This window comes from Lepisosteus oculatus, chromosome 9 (genome assembly GCF_040954835.1).
Source record: "Lepisosteus oculatus isolate fLepOcu1 chromosome 9, fLepOcu1.hap2, whole genome shotgun sequence".
Taxonomy (NCBI): domain Eukaryota; kingdom Metazoa; phylum Chordata; class Actinopteri; order Semionotiformes; family Lepisosteidae; genus Lepisosteus; species Lepisosteus oculatus.
The window spans coordinates 46,855,040-46,869,346 of NC_090704.1; the positions used below are offsets into that span (position 1 = coordinate 46,855,040).

Consider the following 14,307-nt stretch of genomic DNA (forward strand, 5'->3'; position numbering starts at 1 on the left):
TGTAGCATCAGCACTGCAGGCCAGTCCTGTCCTGTCCTACCGGAGCCGAGCACACGCAGGGCTCGGGCGCAGACCTCCCACTGCTTTCGCTATGTTTCCTGCAGCCTGCCTGTTCTTTACAGCCCTCACTCCGCTTTTAGCACAAACGCTCCCCAAAGCGCCCCCTGCTGGCAGGAAAGGGGAACTACACCCCGCCTTGCCGAGACACGGCCACCAGGAGCCCAGCTGCTACAGGGTAGCTTTGAAAAGGAACATTTATTAACTAAAACTTGCTCAATTGTAACTTTATACAAAAAAGCACTCTTATTGCAGTAAGAGCCGCTATAAACCAGTTCACAGTATTAAAAAAAAAAAGTCCTAAAAGGGAGTTTCCTCGAGGCGAGCGGCGTCGCGGCCCGGACTCCTGGTCAGTCTGCGGCGCCGGCCAGGCCTCCCTCTGCGCCGTCCACGATCAGCCGCGGCTCCAGCAGAGAGTCCCAGCGCTCCGTCAGCTGCAAGACACCGCAGGGCTCAGTCACGCGGCACGCCCACAGGGGGGACCCCCGCCCCCCCGCGCCCCCCGCCATGATCACGCGGCCATAACACCGGCGGTTACCTTAGAGCCCCGCGAGACGGCGTACTCCACGATCTCGGCGCCGTCGGGCGTGTGGTACACCAGATCGAACTTCCCCGGCTCGGCTGGGGCTGCTGGGAAGCCAGGGTGACACCAGTTAAAACCCAAACAGCTCAACCGCCAACGAGACGGCAGCTTTAGGAGAACAGGTTCTGGCGAGGAGTGGGGGAGGACTAACCAAACCCGTCTGCACCCCCAGTGCAAATCCCCAGGCCCCCCAACTCCGGCAGGCTGCTTGTACTGCACGCAACTGAGCCACTCCAGATGTTCACAGCTGTTGGCTCTAGCACGTAGCACCACCTGCCACCTAAACTTCAACTAACGGAGGCATGACGATAAATAGGCACAGATCCACTTCTCTGTTTCCTCAGGACAACGGCACCCGACAATGATCAGACTGCAGCCCCACAGTACAAATTCCAGTCCTTCGCTCCTCTCAGCCAGCTGAAGCACAATGCAAAGCCTCAGGAGGAAAATCAGTTTTCAACCCGAGACCCTTCAAGAGCCCCCCCCCCCCCCAAGACTGCAGCGCTCAGACCCCGTCTTCACTTCCTGTTCTAGTGTTGTAACACTGCAGGTTCCCCGGCCCATGTCCGTCTCGCACCTCCCCAGAGGAACCTGAAAGAGAAAGCCCAGGATCGGTTCTGCTGGAGCGGGCTGTCCCAGCTCAGTCACGCGGTACCTGGGGCGGACGACAGCAGCTCCAGCTCCAGCTGCCTGGTGCTCTGGTCGAAGCCGACGATCCTCCCCTCCTGAGGGGGCAAGGACAGGCAGGAAGATGGCAGGATGAGCAGACGGTTAGAAACTGGGACCGTCGAGACGTTAAGCTCAGATTTCAGGGGTTCTGCACAATTTCCATAACCACAGGCAGGAGCATCCGAGCTCAATCGCAGAACCGCTCTCCCCAGACCAGCATGTGGACCCCACCACCTTCCTCTTAAAGCCCTGCATCAAGAACAGGGACTTGCCTTGTAGTCGGAGACCTCCGGCGAGTAGTTTTCAGTCAGCTCCAGCAACTGCGTTTCAAGGAGATGGAGAGAGAGGAGCAGGAGGTGTCACTGAGGCTGTACATTCTGCACAGAGCCATGTCTTAAACCTCTCTTTGGAGGGAAAATTAAAAGCTGGTTAAACCAAAACCTCTGACCTTTGTACACAGAGCGAGAAGATAATGAACACTGACTGATTAGGCTGATAGGTTTCTCCCCACAACTCTCAACCTCAAAACGTACTACTCAAATTCATTCCCCACTCGAACGAGAATAGACCCGGCCATCCGGATCCAGAAGTGACCCATTTTCTTGAGGATCAACAATTCCCCAATTTGAAAAAGGCAACCCACTAAAAATGTAGTTTATTTTTAATCCCCGTCTTACCTTAAAGGCAATCAGCTGTCCGACAGCAGGAGGGGCGGCCAGCAGGGGCAGCAGACTGTAGTCTCTCTTGGGGGCATCGGCAGCAGGGTTCTGCAAAGCACAACAGCCCATCGGAGTGACTCCCCAGGATCGACTCGGGACCAGGATTCAACCCCTAGCCCGGCTCTGCTCGATCTCCAGAGACTGACCCCTCCCTGCCCCTTGGTCACTTCACAGTCCAGTCTTCTCCCACCTCACCAAGCTCCTGCTGGGACTGTAGCTCCTAATCACAGCAGGGCTAGTCAGCTGTCACAGCTGGAGAGGAGTCGTGCGCGACAAAATCACATTCCCTACCTCCCCACGACAGCTCCACCCTTCCTCCCTGCGCAACACGACCGGGCTGGGCTTCCAGACCCCGCCCGGGTCCTGACGCCCGGCGTGCAGACTCACCTGCAGCACCACAGACGAGTTCGTCAGGGCGTCGCCGTCGTGCTGCTGCTCGCCCCCGTTGTAGTTGTAGTACACGTGGTTCCTGGGCCCTGCTCTCGCCCTCCCGCGGCCCCCCCTGGGTCCAAGCCCCCTCCAGGGGAACCTGCCGTCCCCCCGGCCCCTCACCCCCCCGGCCCCTGGCGCAGGACCCCTGCCCAAGCCCCGGGCGGCCCCTGCGACACCCCGGGGGGCCCGGTCCGCGTCACCTCCCCTGAGACCCGGGTGCCTGATGAGCGGCTCGTCCCCACTGCTGCTGTCCGAGCTGGAGCTCTCCGCCCTGGCCCGGGGGACAGGGGCCTCCCCGGCCCGCTCGGGGGACCCCCTCTCCGGACCGGGCCCCGTGCTCCCGGGAGAGTCCGAGGGGCGCCGGCCGGCCGCTGCCCTCCCGCCCGGGACCGAGCTGCTCGGCCCACTCTGGGCTCGGTCGCCCTGCTGGGCGGCGGAGCTGGTTTTGGCGCTCGCACTGCTGGAGCGGGGCTCCTCGTCGCTGCTGCTGTCCGAGGAGGTGGGGGGACCTGGTCTGACCCCCCCTTTCCTCTCCCCCGAGGCGGCAGCAGCCCCGCTCTCCTGGGGGACCGGCCCCGGCGCCGGCTCAGCGGACGGCTGTCTCCCCTTCTTCTCTTTCTTCTTCTTCTTCCTCCTGCGCTTGTCCAGGTCCTCCTGGGCCTGCAGCTCGCTGGCCTCGCTCTTCTTCCTCCTCCTCCTCCTCGTGGGCTTGTCCAGGTCCTCCTGGGCCTGCAGCTCGCCGGCCTCACTGTCCTTCCTCCTCCTCCTCCTCGTGGGCTTGTCCAGGTCCTCCTGGGCCTGCAGCTCGCCGGCCTCGCTGTCCTTCCTCCTCCTCCTCCTCCTCCTCGTGGGCTTGTCCAGGTCCTCCTGGGCCTGCAGCTCGCCGGCCTCGCTGTCCTTCCTCCTCCTCTTCGCCCTGCGGGTGGCAATCTCCCTGCAGGAGTCTTCCTCGCTGGCCCCGCCACAGTCGAACCCGTTCGCGTCCGCCACCTTCTCCACCTTCACCCTGTGGGGGGGGCACAGTGAAGGTGAAGCCAAGAGGTCAGCTCAGGCCACGCAGGAACCCCCGTCTCACAGAACACACGCGAGGGCAGGCAGGGGCAAAATGACGAGCTCTCATCGGCCGAGAGACTGGACTGATCATTTTACGTTTTTTTAAAAAAAATATATGAAATGTATGAAGAATTTACAAGTACAACTAGAGAAGCAGAAACCAATACAAGAGAAAAAAGACAATCAGAAAAATTAACTGCCAGAGATAATGAAGTTAATTATACAACCAAAGTATTTTTTTTACATCTAACAAATGTTATCTTGCTTTCGCACTTTTCACATTTCTACAGAATTAAAATAAATGCTTCCAGCCGGCAGGCGCCCACCTGACGCTGTCGTTGTCGCGGATGACATGGATGCTCTCCGTGGGCGGCAGGTAGCAGTCCTGCATGGAGAGGTTGAGCACCGTCCTGCGGCTGAAGTCGAACCGGTCCCTGATGATGCTGGCCAGGTCGGCCACCACCCGGCACTGGTTCAGGTCCACCAGCAGCCAGCACATGCGGCAGTCCGCCACGGCCGGGGGCGGGTAATCGAAGTACAGCCGGACCCGCACCGCGTTGACCGTGGGGGCGGCCATGATGTTTACTACAGCCTCCCCCTCCCAGCTTCTTCCGGGGGAATCGACTCGCGAGAGAAAGAGCGGTAACCGCTTTAATACGCTGGATCCGACAGCGCCACCTGGAGGACCGGAGGCGAGCTGCGCCCCACTGACCTCAAAGACCATTTCTCCCAGGTGTTTAAAGCAGTTCGTGCTGGGATGGGAATAGTGTTAATAATAATAATAATAATAATAATAATAATTGCTTACACTTATATAGCGCTTTTCTGAACCCTCCACTCAAAGCTCTTTACAGGTAATGGGGATCCCCTCCACCAGCACCAGTGTGCAGCCCCACCTGGATGATGCGACGGCAGCCATAGTGCACCAGAACGCTCACCACACACCAGCTCTCAGTGGGGAGGAGAGCAATGTAGCCAATTCATAGAGGGGGATTGTTAGGAGGCCATGATTGGTAAGGGCCAATGGGAAATTTGGCCAGGACGCCGGGGTTTCACAGGTATTACTGGCCTTAGAGTACATGCGTTGAGCTGTACGTACACTTTTAAGGGCTGAGCCAGAAAAAAGCTGTGTTTTATAGCAATTCAAATAAAAACATATATCTCATTAATATAATTTTATTATCTTAATCATTTTGCTTGTAATACCTGATAGAGTACGAGGTGATAACACGTGACTGCAGCACAGCCCCTGCGATATAGCAGGCGGGTACTTTAGGGTTTATTTTTACCTGTGTGCCGTGAGCATTGCTAAGCTGCCCGCTGCGGTCTACATATAGAGTAGTCTGCACCCGCGCTACTGTCACACCTAGTGCTGGAAACCAGAGGCAGGAGAATTTGAAAGTTGTTCCATCCTCTTGCACACTGCCCTTGAAATAAATATCCCTGAAGTAGTGTCTATAGACTGACAGGCTGTGGGTTCGAGTCCCCGCTGCAGACGCTGCTGTTGTACCTCGAGTGAGGTGCTGTACCCCATGACGACAAGGAGGGGGTCCAAAGAGCCGCTGTGAGCTTTTCCTCGAGCTGCCGGATTCCTCCCGTTCTCCCCTCCCAAGATGGCGCAGCGCGTCATGGCGGAGATTCCAGCAGAGCCCATCTAGCGCCCCCGCGATCTCTGCGGTGTCTGGTCAGATGAGGCGCCAGGAATCAGCTGACGGGGAAAGTCATATGACTGTGCGAGGATGGAGGTCCTGAAGAGTGCTCTGCTCCTGTGCTTCGCTGTTCTTGCAGGTCTGAGCGTTAATACGAACACACTTATTGTCGGTTTTTATTGTTATTCTAGATTTATTCCCTGAGTCGAGCTGTTGCACGGTGTTACTTTCGGTTTTTATTTTGACGCCGGATCTTTTGTGGGGGGGGGGGTTAACGGGGAAACTTAAAAATGGATCTCTTTATAGTTTTGAACACGAGTTTGAAGAGAAAAACGCAGACGGGCGGGGAAGCTGATCGTTCTGGGCTCCTTTTTGATGGGTGATCGGTGCCGCAGAAGAGCGATCAGCTGACGGTTCGCTTGAGCCCGGGTTCTGCCCCGCAGCGTGAGCGCACTAGCTCGGTTCAGATCGCAGGGAAATAAAGGCTTTCCCGCAGCTTAGAGACAGTTCTGGTGCTCAAAGGTAGCCCAGGTCAGGAAAATCCTTTGTTTGCTTTGGCTCTCCGAGAGAGGAAGAAACTCTTACCTGAAACTTGAGCTCAAACTGTCTGATCAGGAAGCCGCGCCATTGGAACTGAGCCCTGGAGTCGAGTGTAAACACATCTAGAGACCGAACTGTATAGGTAAATATCCCACGGCCGCGGCCTGAGGTCCAAGAGTCCGCTGTCGCTCTTTCAGTGATTTGCATGATCATTTGCATAAAGAGCTTGTCTTTGTAGCCTGAGATGAGACCCTGTCCTCCTCTGCAGTATCTTCAGCAGTCCTCCAAGGTTACAGGTGTGTTTAGCCAGTGAGCTCTTTCTGGTCTCGGCACCGAAATGAGTGATGTGGAGATTGAGACCACACAGGGGCCCGACTCTGAACAGAGGGCCGGTGGGCCCCATCCAGCGCGGTACTGAAGGTACCGGTCGGACTCTTCCTGTCTCGCAGGCTGGGCGGCGCCGGCCCCGGGCGGGGGTCGGGAGAGCTGGGGGTACGTGGACGTGCGAGACAGGGCGCACATGTTTTGGTGGCTGTACTACTCCAACAACCCCTCCAAGAACTTCACACAGCTGCCTCTGGTCATGTGGCTGCAGGTGAGCAGAGTCTCCACCCCCAGAGACACCCCTGCGTGAAGGTACTGGGGTCCCCTCAGAGCACGGGCTCCTGTACGCCCCGTGTGCCAGGCTCATTAGCGGCATCTGCTCTACTGCTCTCGCGGTCTTGTTGCCCCACAGGGCGGCCCCGGGGGATCTGGCTGCGGGTTCGGGAACTTCGAAGAGATCGGGCCTCTGGACAGGGACCTGCGGCCGAGGAACACCACCTGGGTAAAGACCAGTCTGGCGCACGCCTGCGCGCGGATCCGTGCTCACTTCACTTCACTAGCGCCCCCTGCTGCGCACTGTCATCGTTTCCAGGGTCTCATCTGAACCCGCACCAAAGTCCATCGCTCCGCGGTGCACTTTTCCCTGTTGCGGCCTGGCCTGCCTGCTTTGAAACGTCAAGGGCGTCCTGTGATTAGAAACGTTCTTCTGAGCGCTGGAGTAGGGAGATGAGTTTGAGCTCCTAGTTCAAATGGCTCCCGGGAGCTGAGTTGACACAGAGCCCCCCCCCGACTGAGTGCAGGCCCGAGGTGGATAACATAGCGCCCCCCGGTGTCTGTGTGCAGGTCCAGGCAGCCAGCGTGCTGTTTGTGGATAACCCCGTGGGCACGGGCTACAGCTACACGGACAGCGAGGGCGCCCTGGCCAGGGACGTGGCCACCGTGGCCTCCGACATGATGGTCCTGCTGACCGCCTTCTTCAAGGCCCAGCCAGAGTTCCAGGTGAGAACACAGGTGCCCCTCACCTGGGAGACGCCAGCCATAAATCAGTGCATCTGCCTCGTTGGAGGTGGTCTGCGCATGTTGCAGGATTTATCAAACTACAGTTAAAGCTACGAGTAGAGATTCCAGGTCACACAGGTGCTTCTTTCAGGCCTGAAAACTATCTAATGCAATATACAGTGTAGAGTGCTATTGTTATCATATGAAGTGGAGGATGCTTACCTCTCTCAGCCCCTCGCTCAGGCCCTGGGGCAGTTTGAAACGTCACGTTCGGAGTCTTGTGCTGAAAGTCTTCTCCTCTCTCTCATTCTCCTTCTCTTGCAGAGTGTCCCCTTCTACATCTTCTCCGAGTCCTACGGAGGCAAAATGGCTTCGGCTATTTCCCTGAGCCTGCACGAGGTACTGTCCGATATGGGGTGCAGGGTTTCTGGGGAGCCTGTGTGGGGATTTGGGGAGTGCAGGGTTTCTGGGGAGCCTGTGTGGGGATTTGGGGAGTGCAGGGTTTGGGGGAGCCTGTGTGGGGATTTGGGGAGTGCAGGGTTTCTGGGGAGCCTGTGTGGGGATTTGGGGAGTGCAGGGTTTGGGGGAGCCTGTGTGGGGATTTGGGGAGTGCAGGGTTTCTGGGGAGCCTGTGTGGGGATTTGGGGAGTGCAGGGTTTCTGGGGAGCCTGTGTGGGGATTTGGGGAGTGCAGGGTTTGGGGGAGCCTGTGTGGGGATTTGGGGAGTGCAGGGTTTGGGGGAGCCTGTGTGGGGATTTGGGGAGTGCAGGGTGTCTGGGGAGCCTGTGTGGGGATTTGGGGAGTGCAGGGTTTGGGGGAGCCTGCGGGGTGTTTCGGGGAAGGTGGCCAGCCCTGGCACGCTCTGCCCGGCGCTCAGCACCTCGGGGCAGGAAGGGGAAGTGAAACTGAGATGTCAGCAGTCTGGGCTCTGCGGTGGATCAGCGCTTTGCTGTCTGTGTGTAAATAATAACGTGAGAAATCTGTCTGGTGGAGGGGAGTAAGAAGATCTGGGTGATCTGCAGGCGGGCGGAAGAGTGTTTCCTTGAGAGAGCGTCCTCCCTGTGAAACCGCGCTGGAGGGCTCTGCGCAGGGGGGCCGTCGGGGCCGAGGCTGCCGAGGGAGGGGCTGGATAGCGGACTGGCGGATTTCCTCTCGTCTGCAGCCCTGCACGCCTCCCCGTCTTCCTGCGCCCCTCTCGGGACACGGCGCCGGCTCAGCGGCCGGGCCGAGTGTGGGAGCCTGCAGAGGCGGCTGGAGGCGGTTTGGGGGGTCGCGGCCTGGGCCTCGTGCTCTCCTCTAGTTTGCAGCCGGAGGGATGGAGGGAGGCTGACCTCTGACCCTGCTGTGCTCTGTGCCCTCTGTGCTCTATTGCAGGCTGTGCAGAAGGGCCTGATCAAGTGCAGATTTGCTGGAGTTGCTCTTGGAGACTCGTGGATTTCTCCTCTAGGTGCGTCGACGTCTGTGCTGTACTGCTCCTCAAGAGGCTCTGAGCTCAAAGGAGCACCAGTGTCCATTTACCAGTGGGATCGGTGTATAATTGACTGCAGAATTTTAGCAGCGGTCTGCTCCTCTCCTCTCAGCGCAACGATGCAGAAAGAACGAGGAAGGGCTGTTAGGAAAGGCATGAGGAGGTGAACACATTTTCTTGTAGCCCAATGGGACAAAACATGGGCAAACCATGTAGCCCACATTCCTGGGGTCCTGCAGGATGAAACTGCTTGAGGTTAAGGGTCCGGTTAGCAAACCGGCAGCCGAGAGAGCTGAGCTGGACTGAGTGGCCAGCCGTGCTCCCCGTCTGCTACTTGCCGCTGGTGCGAAAGGGATTCGGGCTCTTCTGGGCTTGTCTGGGCTCGTCTAGAATGAAGTGCTAAAACAAGTCCACATGTATCTCTCCTGGAAATGTGGTGAAATGAAAAAAACTGTTGTTTTTTCTCTTTAGATTCGGTTCTGTCCTGGGGGCCCTACCTGTACAGCACAGTGAGTAAGAGTGCAGCGCTGTCTGGTGTGACCCGTACACACGCTGATCTCTCAGCCCAGTGTGACTGCACAGCGCCGGTGCTTAATCTGGGTGATGGAAATTGATGGTGTTTCTGATGCTACATTACCTCCGATAACATTTTGTTGCTCTTGTAGACCATAATACACCTGCCGTCTCACCAGGATTGCAACTTTAAAAAGTGTGTTGTCTGAAGTATGGGGAGAATGCTCATTACATCACTTTTAAAGCATTAAAAGTTCAGCCAAGCAGGCTGCTCCGGTGTTGGTTAAAGTCTTAGATTACGGATTCTCCTTAGTCCACAGGGTAGTGGGAAGAGGGATTGCTCCGGGGGGCTCAGAGTCTCCTGTCTAGAGCTGTGTGACGGGTTCTCACCCTTTCCCATGACCCCCCAGTCCCTGCTGGACGACCGCGGGCTGGAGGAGGTCAACGCAGCAGCGATGGCGGTGAAGCAGGCGATGGAGCAGGGAGATTTCCAGAAGGCCACCGAGCTCTGGTCCAACACTGAGACCGTGGTGGAGCAGGTGAGCCCTCACTGCACGGCACTCTGGGAGCAGGGGGGCGGGCCGTGCTCACACGGCACTCTGGGAGCAGGGGGGCGGGCCGAGCTCACACGGCACTCTGGGAACAGGGGGGCGGGCCGCGCTCACACGGCACTCTGGGAGCAGGGGGCGGGCCGCGCTCACACGGCACTCTCGGAACAGGGGGGCGGGCCGCGCTCACACGGCACTCTGGGAGCAGGGGGCGGGCCGCGCTCACACGGCACTCTGGGAGCAGGGGGCGGGCCGCGCTCACACGGCACTCTGGGAGCAGGGGGCGGGCCGTGCTCACACGGCACTCTGGGAGCAGGGGGGCGGGCCGTGCTCACACGGCACTCTGGGAGCAGGGGGCGGGCCGCGCTCACACGGCACTCTGGGAGCAGGGGGCGGGCCGCGCTCACACGGCACTCTGGGAGCAGGGGGGCGGGCCGCGCTCACACGGCACTCTGGGAGCAGGGGGCGGGCCGTGCTCACACGGCACTCTGGGAGCAGGGGGGCGGGCCGAGCTCACACGGCACTCTGGGAGCAGGGGCGCGGGCCGCGCTCACACGGCACTCTGGGAGCAGGGGGCGGGCCGCGCTCACACGGCACTCTGGGAGCAGGGGGCGGGCCGCGCTCACACGGCACTCTGGGAGCAGGGGGCGGGCCGCGCTCACACGGCACTCTGGGAGCAGGGGGCGGGCCGCGCTCACACGGCACTCTGGGAGCAGGGGGCGGGCCGTGCTCACACGGCACTCTGGGAGCAGGGGGGCGGGCCGAGCTCACACGGCACTCTGGGAGCAGGGGCGCGGGCCGTGCTCACACGGCCCTGGAGGCGGTGCAGGATCCACTCTCCCAGTGGAACAACTGCTTTCTTCAAGCAGGAGGGAAGAGGTCTGGCATGATCCAGCACACTTAGCGAGTCGCCCACTGGGCGGGCAGGGCTGTGGGTCAGATTAGGCACCCATTCACCATTCAAGTCGTAGTTGAACTTTTAGTTTCCTGTCTGAGCTGTGGCAGGCTACCCTGGGGGCAGTTTCGGTCCAGCTCTGCCCCTGCCCCTGTCCGGTCATGACCTCCCCGGTGGACAGGAGCGCTCGGTCACTCTGGACCCTGTCCTGCCCTTTCAGAACACCAACGGGGTGAACTTCTACAACATCCTGACCCAGGACCCCGATGAGGCACGGAAGGCTGTGGCAAAAAATGGATACCGTGGTAAAAACGAGCCTTTCTTTTTCTCCCGAGTGCCGGGTTTCCTGCCGTGTTGAGCCCTTGCTCCTCTTGAGGGGGGGGCTCTCTTCCTCCCAGATCGCCTCCAGCAGTCAGGGGAGCCTCTGCCCGCCCTGGGGTCTTCATTCCTGACGGAGAGTGAGCTCTGGGCTGCTCTTGGGCACTGTGGGCACAAAGACTGACAATGGCACCCTAACGTGTCTTTAAACACACTCCAGCCCGACGCCGGCGCCGCGGTGTCAGATCCCCGAGACCCGTCGTGCGCTCGTGCTCTTGGCGGCCGCCGATCTTCTCCCTCCGCGCGCCGGCCGCTCAGCCCCGCTCCCGCTGTCTCCCGCAGTCTCCCTGCAGCGCCGCTGCCTCGGCCCGCTGCACGGACAGACGCTCAGCCAGCTGATGAACGGGCCCATCCGAGACAAGCTCAAGATCATTCCCAGCCGGGTCACCTGGGGAGGTACGTGCCAGGCCAGCCGAGGGACCCCCGGTCTCGCTCTGCACTTCCCTTCCCTGTGTTTGCTCCTGTTTCCCCACGCGGGGGATCCACAGGGTCTTTGGGATCGCCTGATCCCCTAATGACCTGCCCGACATGACCATCGCTCGGGATCTGAATTACAGTGCGTGAGCGTCTGTGGACCGTAGTGACCGTGACGGTGAGCTGGACCAGCAGAGACGGGCGCACTGAGGGGCTGCGTCTCTGTCAGAGGGGTCCGGGCTGGTGAGGGGCGCAGCAGAGACCCACCTCCCAGCGCACTGGTGGGACAGGAGGCGACCCCTGCCTGCCGTGGCTTGAGGGTCCTGCAGGATCCTGGCTGGGCAGCAGTGGTTTCTCCAGTGGGCTCCTGCAGTGGGACAGGTGTCTCCCAGGGCTTCCTGCACAGCACGTGGTCACAGGTCACGCTGGTCCAGTCTGCAGGGACACATACCCATGTGCCTGTCTCCCCAGGTCAGGCCTCGGACGTCTTCGTCAGCATGGAGGGGGACTTCATGAAGCCAGTGGTGGACATAGTGGACCAGCTTCTGGCAGCCGGGGTCAATGTGACTGTCTACAATGGACAGCTGGACCTCATCGTGGACACCATGGGTATGGCCCTGAGTTTGCACACCACACAGATGGTCCGAGGAGCAGGAGCAAGACAAGAGCCTGTCATTAGTGCCCAGAACACTGGTGTCCAAGCAGGAGCACAGACAGCATAGAAACGCCACAGTCCTTCACCTCTGCCTGTTTTACATTTCAAAACGGTGTGTGATCAAGCTTGTCTCATGAGGATGAGTGGCAGAAGAATAATTGGTTTATTTCAAGGGAGACAATCTGGTGCTGCAGAGACCTGGGTGTTTCTCCCCTGAGAATGACCAGTTCAGGGGTGTTCAGTGGTGCCCTGGAGGGGTGTCACGGAGAGTGGGTCCTGCCTGCAGTCACTGGCTCAGGGTGACACACCGAATCAGAGGCACAGCCTGGGCTTGAACTGAGAACCAGCCTGTTGGTAATGAGCCCTTAACCTCAGGCACTACAGCAGTAGCTTCCCGTACAGGAGGTGTGGCCCGCGGCAGCAGCTGCCCCTGGGTGAGGTCGTGGAGTGCCAGTGACGGGGCTGTGTGCTGTGTTCCTGGCAGGTCAGGAGGCCTGGGTGAAGAGGCTGAAGTGGGCGGGACTTCCTGCATTTAGTAAGATGAGATGGACAGCTGTGGATGACCCCGCCTCCCATGGCCAGACGGGAGCCTTCTACAAGACCTACCAGAACTTCGCTTTCTACTGGATCCTCAAGGCCGGACACATGGTAACACTGCACAGGCACCCTGATGGTGTGATAACATCCCCCCTGCCCAGCCCACGGTTAAACATGGCGTTAACATTGCTGTACTGTTTTTAAATCATGATTGACTGACAAAACAAAACAAGCTTGAACATTTTCTGACTGAACACGCGTTAAAGAAAACTCACCAGGCTATAATCCCCACACAAAAGATTACAAATGGTCATTGGAAAGGTTTCTCGTCTGGAAACCAAACTTAAGTTAAATAGACAGAACACAGGGGTCAGCAGGTGAGGGGTCAGTTCAGGGGTGTCCAGGGGAGAGGGGGGGTCCTGTCTAGGCTGTTCTAGGCCTCTTTAAAGCAGAGCCACCTGAAGAGCAGGTTGCAAGAGGCTGTTCAATTGGTCCAGTTAAGCCAATAGTGAGCTGATAGAGGTCAATAACAGCTGACCTGAACTAAAGCCCTGCAGGACCTCGACTGGACACCCCTGGTCAGACTTGAGGTGCACCGCGGGCCCAGTCTCACTGCGCGCCTCTCTCTCAGATCCCTTCGGACCAGGGCGGGATGGCCCTGGAGATGCTGAAGATGGTGACGCAGCAGGAGTGACCCGGGCCAAGGGCAACGGGGCCATCGCCGGAGACAATCATGTCCACTGACCGTGACCACTGCTACCCACTCCCACTCCCGCTGCCTTCTCTGTTTCAGTGCGCTCGCAAGTCAAGAGGAAGTACCAAAAACAATGTTTTTTTTTAATTTCCAGAACAATGCTTTAAAACTGTTGGTAAAGATAATAAAAGATGTTTTTTTTACAAATCTCATCTCATCTTCTGTCCAGTTGTCCTCTGCCTTGTGCCTCTTGTTTTCCTGGTGTTCTGGCCCCGGGCACTTTCACTCTGATACGTGCAGAAGGAGGGGGACACGCCAGTTGAATGACGTTGACTGACATGATGCACTTTAAACTCTTCTCATGCTGAACCACATGACTGACGGAGTCGAGCGACCATCACTCTGATACTTCAGTTTCTAGACTAGCTGCTAGAGAGCGGATAGTTATTGATTTGGAGCTCCTGGAGTCGATCGCAAGCAGGTTGTTTCAGCTCGTTTTTCGTCAGTCACTAGCGTTTCCCTCCTCCTGGGAAATCGGGCACTGGCTCCAGCTCCTCCATGACTCTGGACTGGAGGAAGTGGTTCGGAAATGTGCTGCTTTAGGTAACTGCAGTTCAACTCCAGAGCTGTCTGTGTGGAGTCTGTATGTTCTCCCCAGGTTTTCCTTGTTCCTCCAGGTGCCCCAGTTTCCTCCCACAGTCCAAAGACATGCTGGTGGGTTTATTGGTTTCTGGGAAAATTGGCCCTGGTGTGAGTGTGTGTCTGTGTGTGTCCCGGGGGTATCCTGCCTCGTGCCCAGTGCTTGCTGGGATAGGCTCCGGCTCCCCTGAGCCTCTGCAGTGGAAGAAGCAGCTTGGAAGTGGCAGGATGAAAACATATCAAGGGCTCGGGCACAAACAGCTTCCCTGGCTGTCACTTGTCAGGCGTGTCACTTGTTCAAGTCTCGGCAGCGTTTTCTTGCTGTTTTTAGTTTTCCCTGGGACTGTACATCCATCCATTTTCTAATTGCTCCTTCCAGTGCAGGGCTGAGGGGGGTCAGAGACTATCCAGGCACAGGGTCCAGAACCCATCGCTGGACACACGCAGACACACAGGCACGAGTAGAAGGTACATTTCTCAGTCACCATAACTATATTAAGCATGAATGTAGCATCGGCATTTCTGCTGTTTGCATGTTTTG

The 14,307-nt window shown here is 58.3% G+C and overlaps 2 protein-coding genes across 2 annotated transcripts; one reads left to right on the forward strand and one right to left on the reverse strand.

Annotated features, from left to right (window-relative positions):
* Positions 1–236: 236 nt before the first annotated feature.
* On the reverse strand, positions 237–4,242 carry coil (coilin p80). Its single transcript, XM_069194666.1, has 7 exons — positions 3,840–4,242; positions 2,416–3,466; positions 1,987–2,076; positions 1,582–1,629; positions 1,296–1,365; positions 596–687; positions 237–491 (listed from the first exon to the last, which is right to left on the reverse strand). Exons 1-7 carry the CDS (start codon positions 4,235–4,237, stop codon positions 408–410), a joined length of 1,833 nt encoding a protein of 610 aa, XP_069050767.1. The 5' UTR covers positions 4,238–4,242; the 3' UTR covers positions 237–407.
* A 964-nt stretch (positions 4,243–5,206) lies between these two features.
* Positions 5,207–13,334, forward strand: scpep1 (serine carboxypeptidase 1). The gene is made up of 13 exons (XM_015356037.2): positions 5,207–5,301; positions 6,152–6,297; positions 6,439–6,528; positions 6,870–7,025; positions 7,350–7,424; positions 8,400–8,472; positions 8,965–9,002; positions 9,417–9,545; positions 10,670–10,754; positions 11,110–11,223; positions 11,713–11,850; positions 12,381–12,544; positions 13,065–13,334. Exons 1-13 carry the CDS (start codon positions 5,253–5,255, stop codon positions 13,125–13,127), a joined length of 1,320 nt encoding a protein of 439 aa, XP_015211523.1. The 5' UTR covers positions 5,207–5,252; the 3' UTR covers positions 13,128–13,334.
* Positions 13,335–14,307: the final 973 nt, after the last annotated feature.

Excerpts from the sequence above, each read along its gene's own strand:
- scpep1 (XM_015356037.2), top strand. The coding sequence starts at position 5,253 with ATGGAGGTCCTGAAGAGTGCTCTGCTCCTGTGCTTCGCTGTTCTTGCA. Across the intron at positions 6,298-6,438 it reads CTCTGGTCATGTGGCTGCAG|GGCGGCCCCGGGGGATCTGG; the intron begins GTGAGCAGAGTC and ends GTTGCCCCACAG. Across the intron at positions 11,224-11,712 it reads CAGCCGGGTCACCTGGGGAG|GTCAGGCCTCGGACGTCTTC; the intron begins GTACGTGCCAGG and ends CTGTCTCCCCAG.
- coil (XM_069194666.1), bottom strand. The coding sequence starts at position 4,237 with ATGGTCTTTGAGGTCAGTGGGGCGCAGCTCGCCTCCGGTCCTCCAGGT. Across the intron at positions 3,467-3,839 it reads CGCGACAACGACAGCGTCAG|GGTGAAGGTGGAGAAGGTGG; the intron begins GTGGGCGCCTGC and ends CCCCCCCCACAG. Across the intron at positions 688-1,295 it reads GCTGCTGTCGTCCGCCCCAG|CAGCCCCAGCCGAGCCGGGG; the intron begins GTACCGCGTGAC and ends CTGGCTTCCCAG.